This window comes from Chanodichthys erythropterus, chromosome 9 (genome assembly GCF_024489055.1).
Source record: "Chanodichthys erythropterus isolate Z2021 chromosome 9, ASM2448905v1, whole genome shotgun sequence".
Classification (NCBI taxonomy): Eukaryota; Metazoa; Chordata; class Actinopteri; order Cypriniformes; family Xenocyprididae; genus Chanodichthys; species Chanodichthys erythropterus.
Window position 1 is genome coordinate 37,786,976 of NC_090229.1, and position 7,954 is coordinate 37,794,929.

Consider the following 7,954-nt stretch of genomic DNA (forward strand, 5'->3'; position numbering starts at 1 on the left):
CGTCATCGTGTACTTTCGGCCTAAGTATGGGCATGGTCGAATATGCTGAAGTAGACCGTTTTGAGCGATTCTCGACATATATTCATGACATAAAGCTCATTTAATCCAATCACTGCGCTGTAGTATGCATAAGATTATAATTGCGGTATTATGCATGAGGAAGTGTCACTTTTCTCGCCTCGGTCTCTTGTCATTCAGAGACATAACATTGGTGTTTCCTCTGTGCTACAACACAGTGTGTTTTCCTGCGACACGACCAGAGCAGAGGTTTGTGTGCATGTGGATTGTTTTGCTGTAATCTTCTAGCACAAATGGAAAATATGTTCGCGTGAGATCGCATTACAGCGGAGAATTCAAATGTCACAAAAGTGCGACTTGTTCTCCTCTGCCTACTGTAGCTGCGTTCAAACATGCAAGCCGTAGGCTGTTTCCCTCAGCACAGCAGCACATGAGTGGTGTTTGTATCTTGCTCGCGATGCGGTCAGAACTGAAGTTTGAATATGAACACATGAAAAATACGACTGTTATGATATACACGCACAGCGCGCGTATGATCGTTTCAGCACGAAACCCCGCGATGAGTTTAACAACACTAGCCACGTGATACAGTGGTGTAACCTATCTAAATGTGACGACACGATTATTCTAATAGACAAAAGACTCATTTTGAGACTGCAGTGCTCGTATACATAATCAAAGTAGCCTATTATTAGCCCTTTTAAATATTCTTTCGCATTTCTCCGTTGTGCTTGCTTGGGAGTTTGTTGTCATTTTCTCCGTGCTCATATATCAATATTCATTATTCTGTATAATGAGTGTGTTCTATGTCTGTGCTTCATTGGTTGTTCTCTTCCCTCTCCCCCCCCCCCCCCCCCCCACCCCCCCCCCTCTACACTCCCACTTTTCCAGAGCTTTACACGTCCATTTTTGAGCTTTGTATAGCTAAGGTATAGCTAAGAGTGGTCCAGACCAACCTTGAAAGCATGACTTACAGAAGGTATACTTAACTAAGAACATTTTGGGAAACACCTTAAGTACAGCTTAAGGTATAATTTAAGAACTATGTAGAGTTAAAAAGGTTTTGGGTGTTTTAATAGGACTTTTTATATCCACTGTACAGTCAGTCTCTCTATGGAGAAAATTATAGACTTTGTTTCCAGAACACTAGTTTATGCTATATTTCGAGCTAATCTTTAGCTAAAGATTTAATAGTAAATCAACATTATCTTTGGTCTCGATCTTGATAACTTTGATTTAATGTACATGAAGTTTCAGTTCTTAGCATGAAACAATCCTTAAAAACTATTTTCCTGTGTCTCAATCACAAGACAATGACAACCAAAAAAAGCACTCTAAAAATAATTCAGTGGCTTTCTAAATATACACAATAATAGATAACTAAAGTACCATAATATAGTACATAAATAATCACTGAATTGTTTGAGTTGGACATACAAAAATATATGTCTAAAATTTACATCTATTAAGTTTTTTTCATGAAAAGAAATTAGTATTTGACTTACAAATGATATTTTTACGATATACTTACCAGGGAGATATTTTGAATAATGTTTGTAACCGAACAGTTGATGAGCTCCATTGACTTCCACAGCATGGAGGGGAAAAAATACTATTGAAGTCAATGGTGCCCCAAATTCATTTGGTTACAAACATTCTTCTAAATATCTTCATTTGTTTTCAGCAGAACAAAGAAATTTCTACAGGTTTGGAACAACTTGACGGAAAGTAATTGATGAACATTTTCATTTTTGTGGTGAACTATCTCTTTAAGTTTTCAGTGTTTGTGTGCAAAAACATCTTAAATATCCTCTATGTGAAAACAGAAGAGCAGCAATTAAGCTTCTTCCAGACAACTGATTCTCGTGCAAGATCTAGAACTGTAATATTAAATCTCAGTGCGGAACTTGACAGTAGTATTCTTCATCTTCTGTTTGTAGACCTCATCAAACTCTTCATTTTGTGCCACTGTGAATTGACTTTTCCAGTCTCCAACTTTACCTTTTGGAACACAAATAACAAGAAGATAATAAAATCAAGTGAAAGGACAGAACTCAGAAGGACATCATTAGATGATTCGGCGGTTTATTAACCTTTCCGCATGAAGGGTGAGATCTTGAAGTCCATGAAAGGGATTGTGACATGGTTGGTCATGTTGTTCTGTTTCATGGCATCAAACTGAACCCCTTTGGTTATTTTCTCCCTTTCTTCAACTGAGGTGGACAAACCCAAGAAGGAGCACAAACGTTCCACCTCACGTCCAGTGTCCTGGATAAGAGAAGGAAAACACACACTTTAGACACATTTTACACTTGATCAAATGGTCACTTAATGAATTTAACTTACTTCAACCAAATCCTCATAGAACAAGTACAGTAGGTTAGAATATGTCTGTTTTTTCTCCCACCATCCACTGACATGATCGTACCAAGGACCGAACACATCTGACGGGAAATTGCTGATGTTAAAATGAAGCCTCCATACCAAAGTTCTTGATTGATAACGTAGGGGTTGTAATTATATTTACATTCTAAGTGTTTTAATATTTATAACATACTTTTTAAATCATTAAAACATATTTATATCATTATATCATAACATTGAAATCATTATCATTATACACCATACAAAATTATGGATTGCACCCAAGCTGTGATTGATAAATCTACTTACTTTTCCCTTTCATAAATTTCTCTAAGAAGTTGTTCCAATCTCCTGGTTCAGGCTGTACATTGTTCATTCGGTCAAAATGAAAATAGGAAACAGCATTGTCTTTTGCATTACGTCCTACATACACAATCTGGAATAAGTGGAAGAACAATAATATGACAATAAAAGCTTATGCAATATTATACAGAGCGTTACAATTTCATTATTTCAGAACTACAATAGAGTACTTGAACTGTGCAATTTCGGGTCCATTAGCGGAACCAAACTTAATTCCATGCATAGTGACTATGTCCAAACAGGTTTCACAAACATGTCCCACACCTGCCATTTGAATTTAAAGTGGCCCACTGGTTAAGGCTATGTTGACAGTTGGATCACATTTATTGTTTGAAAAGCTCATCTTTTAAATATAAATTAGAAAACGTCAATATCCAATAAGTCAATATCCAAATAGAATGTCAAACTTTGTCAGATTTGATTACATTTTATCATCACACAGTCAAAAGGATCCGCAGTACGTTACCCTTGAGTTCTGCTCCCAGAAGGACTTGGGTACCAGCTGAACAGGTAAATGAGTTTTGATGAGACGAGGAGAGGTGGGCAGATGATCAGCCATTTCTGTCCCTATAACTGATAATTATGATGTTTTTTAAAGCGTCATTATTATCATTATGCCAAAAGCCCAATTGAGGCCTTGGAATAATTTATAATTTACATTCCAACAATGCAGGAAAAGATGAATAGGTGAAATGTTATAAACTATATATATATGTATATATATATATATATATATAACCCCGTCCATAAACTAACCCATCACTGGGGTCCAAACAAATCGTACAAAAACGTACAAGTGAGGTTGAGCGAATTTGTACGAATTAGCCACCTCATAAAATTACTTACGAATTACTGTGAGATTACTTAGAAAATACCAATTAAATAAACACCATTCAAGGAACAAGGACAATGGCGAAAATCTAACTTGGGGGGCCAAGAGGCAAGGCATTGATGTAGGGTCATTAAAACTCACTACACAACAGTTAAAGCCTTTAAGGGTTAGCTCACCCAAAAATGAAAATTTGGTCATCATTTGTTCATACTTATGTGTGTCGAAACAAACATGAAGATATTTTTAATGAAACCTGAAAGATTTCTGACTTCCACTGAAGTCCATTGCACCACAACTTTTAAGCTGCAAAAATTCATAAAAACACTTTAAAATTAGTCTATGAAACTAGCGTTTTAATCCAAGTCTTCTAAAGAGACTCAATCACTTTATGAACAGATTTAATTTAGGATGTTATTCACATATATATTGGATTTTGGTGGAATGAAAGGAATGAAATCACCATGAAGTAGCCACAAATGTGCTGGGAAAGACAAAGTCGGGAAGGTGATTCATCAATATGGCGACTTGGTGGTGGACAGAGGAAGTCCAAGCGGCAATTAAGGCCAAGAAGATGGCCTGTAAGGCCTGGTTCCAATCATATCTGGCCACTGATCTCCAGCAATATGAGAGTCTCCAATCAGTGGCAGTAGCAATAGCTAAGGTGAGACACTATAATGACCTTTATGACCAACTGGATATGCTGGAAGGGGTGAACAAGATCTAGTGCCTTGCCAGCTATCACCACAACACCTCTCAAGACATTATCCAGGTGATGCATGCCAAGGATGCAAACCATCAGCTCCTCATTGACACACCAGTCATCCTCCAATGATGGTGCAACTACTTCTCGCAGATCTCCAATGAAGAGTTCCCACATCCACCAATTCCCAGCCCTGAACCTGTCTCTGGACCCGTCCTGCCAATCACTGTAGCCGAAGTACTGGCATGAAAAATGGTAATCAGATGATCGCAGAAAACAAGCCACCCCTAGCCTGGGCGAGGTCTGGAAGGGAAAGGGCAACGTAAGTAAATGTACCAATTACAGACCAATACATCTCCTGTGCTATAAAATGAAGATCTTTAAAAGGATTCTCGACAGGCGCCTCTCAAGCACCACCCCAAATTCCAAGGGATGTGGATCAACCAATGCTATCCACTCTGCTCGGCTACTCATGGAGAAACAACGAGAGAAAAACAAGAAAGTCCACATGCCGTTCCTGGGCCTGGAGAAGGCATTTGACCGGGTCCCCCATGAACTGATCTGGAGTGCCCTTTGATCGCACCAGGTCCCTGAGGCCTATGTCCGACGGCCCCAACTCCTCTACCAGGATACTACCAGCATAGTCCACTGCCTGGCAGGAATCTCGCCAGCTTTCAGCATTAGCGTTGGAGTTCACCAAGGATCAGCCCTCTCACACCTTTTATTCATCATATGCATCGATACGGCAACAGTGGACATGCCTGTGGACACTCCTGAATGCTGACAACATTCTACTCGCCAACGGAGAGCGTCAGACCCTCAATGACCAAGTGCAACTGTGGAAAGATCTGCTGAAAGAGAATGGACTGTGGCTCAATCTCTCAAAGACAGAGTATATGGATTGCGGCCCACAATCCGTAGGCTCCATCAACGTAGATGGTCAAGACCTGAAGAAAATGGATTGCTTTAAATACCTCGACTCCACTCTCTTGGTAGGTGGCAACAGCCTCCCAGATGCACGTTTGTGTGCCAACACTGCCCATTTAAAGTGGCGCCAAGTCATGGGATTCCTATGTGATCTGCGATTGCCCATCCATCTCAAGACAAAGATCTATAAGACCGTCATGTGGCCAGTTGCACTCTATGGATCATGTTGGCTTGTATCGACCAAACACCAACAGGCCCTCTACACTATGGAGCACATGCGTATGCTCCAATGGTGGCTTGGGCTGACCCGACTGGACCAAGTGATGAATGAGGACGTGCAAAAAGTATTGAGAGTAGCCCCAATCATAGAGAGGATAAGGGAAGCACGTCTCGATTGGTACAGCCATGTCATTCACAGAGGAGAAGAATCAGTTACCAGATGAGCATTGCGCCTTAGCCCTGATGGACGGCAGCCACATGGTTGACCGAAGAATACGTGGATGGACCAGTTCAAAGAAGATATGAAACACGTCAACGCTGCCCTCAAGGACACCCTGGACCAGAAGAAGTGGAGAGTGAGGAAAATGGGAAGAGAAAGTAGGAAAGTGAGATTCACATATAAACATTTATCAGTGAACATACATAGAGCACATCAAACATGGTCAACGGCAGCTCAATCATACTTGCTACGAGAACAAACCTTGGTTCTCGCTCAAATGTGCTGGTGCGACACATGAGAACAAATCTCACGTTTGAGCTTCTGTTTACCATATCCAATGTGCTTTTTGTGTGTTTCAATGTTTATATTTAAATAAAAGCCTAAATCAAAGCTGTTTATCATAAAAAGCAATCATTTCTCTTCAGAAGACTTGGATGATTCATATGGATTCATTTTACAATGTCTTAATGAACTGAAGCTTGAAAGATTCAGAAATCTGTCATTTCATAAAAATATCTTAATTTATGTTTCAAAGATGAACAAAAGTCTTACGGGTTTGGAATGACATTAGGATGAGAAATTGACAGCAGAGTTTTCATTTTTTTGGGTGAACCCTTGTGTTTCACAGTTTTGGCAGTTTTTGAAAAGTATATAAAACCTTTGTTTTCTGTTACACTGAATAGCAAAAAAATGGTTGACTTTACTGAATTGTAAGTATCTGACCTTTCAAGTCTTGAAAGCATGCCTCCAGGAATGGGACTCTCTCATAGATTGGCTTGGAAGTCTGACGCTCTAGATCATCCTTACCAAAATACAGAAGGTCCAGTATATAAGAAACCCATGTGGTACCTAGCAAAATAATGGAAAGGGAGATTTAAAATAAATGTTTTAAAGGTCAGTTTGGAAAGACAATACATGGTCCTGTTTCATAGTGTTGTCTAATGGTTAACTTAGCAGTATGCAATTAAGAGTCAAGTCAGCATGCTGGCCAAATTGAATTAAACAAAAACTTAATGCAGTAGTCTCACCTGCTTTGGGATAAGTGGCAATAAGAATGTCATCAGGTCTTGCTTGAAAGTTTTTCACCTTTTCCCAGTTGTCAGTGAAAAAGTGAGTCATAGAAATACCCTCAAAATCAAACATCTCTGGCCGACTGTGTAGTTTCAGCTGCAGTACAGAAAAGTTTCAGTTTAATGCTGAAGTCTCACTGCATTACCAGTAACAATATTATTGAACTAGAATATGTTTTTATTTTCATCTACTGTATTCACTTTTAGGAATACAAAATGTTATTTAATGCATTACATATAATGTTGAATATTGATAAGGGTATTCCACAGATAAGCCATGATAATTGGAGAAATTTGCAAATTGCGTGTGGTCTGCTGTATGTCACAGTGCACCTGCAATTGTGTATCAAGACCTCACAATTGTTCTTTAAAAACTACAATATTTTAATGTTTATGAATTCTAATTCTAATGTATAACTGTTCATATCTTTAATACATAACTGGAATTAAACAGACAAATTATACTATCGTAAAAGCACTTCAAAGAGAATTATTTACTCACTGAAGACATGTCAGGGATTTCCATTATGACGAAAAAGTCTTTTAATTTTCTGTCTTCTCTTCCACTGTCCTAGAATGTTTCTGGTGGCTCTCTTGTGTTCTTCAAAATGCAAACCGGGCTTCTACTCAGTGCAATTCAGTGCTGTCATTGCTATTCTGTTCACCATTTTCTCTGTGCTTTGCATTCATGTTACGCAAGTTCAAACAGCCCTCCCCACAGAAAAGAACTGAGCAAAAAAACAACTTAGTTTTACATGTGTCTTCTTTAGCATTCCAGAAGAGATCACAACATTGCCTCAAACCCTGTTTGGTCATTTTGTTGAGGTTTTTTCATCATTTTTTATCATGTTACTATACATTTTCTGTTAATTTATCTGTCATACTTGATAAAACTGTTTGTCAGTGTGCACTTTGCCTTCACTAAAGGTAAATTTTCGTAAATGCTGTGGTAACATTGTTCCTGGGTCAATGTCCAGAGTTTAACCTGCTTAAACACACACGCCTGGAAGTTTCTAGTTATCTGAAAAACTTGATTAGCTTGTTCAGGTGTTTTTACAGTTTTTTCCAATTGTTAACACACTAAAATGACATGCACAGCACAATTATTTAAACTGACACACAGAGAGCAAAACTTCTTCTCAAGTCTCCAAAAGTCTAAACACCTTTTCTGTTTTACACACATTTTGCATTTTAAAATAGCACTTTTTAAATTCACTAAATACAGTTCTCTGCATAAGACA

The 7,954-nt window shown here is 38.6% G+C and overlaps 1 protein-coding gene across 1 annotated transcript; it reads right to left on the bottom strand.

The window, feature by feature from the left end:
* Nucleotides 1–1,095: 1,095 nt before the first annotated feature.
* On the bottom strand, nucleotides 1,096–7,369 carry LOC137026692 (cytosolic sulfotransferase 3-like). Its single transcript, XM_067394117.1, has 8 exons — nucleotides 7,216–7,369; nucleotides 6,672–6,810; nucleotides 6,367–6,492; nucleotides 3,212–3,318; nucleotides 2,692–2,818; nucleotides 2,365–2,462; nucleotides 2,112–2,286; nucleotides 1,096–2,019 (listed from the first exon to the last, which is right to left on the bottom strand). Exons 1-8 carry the CDS (start codon nucleotides 7,237–7,239, stop codon nucleotides 1,907–1,909), a joined length of 909 nt encoding a protein of 302 aa, XP_067250218.1. The 5' UTR covers nucleotides 7,240–7,369; the 3' UTR covers nucleotides 1,096–1,906.
* Nucleotides 7,370–7,954: the final 585 nt, after the last annotated feature.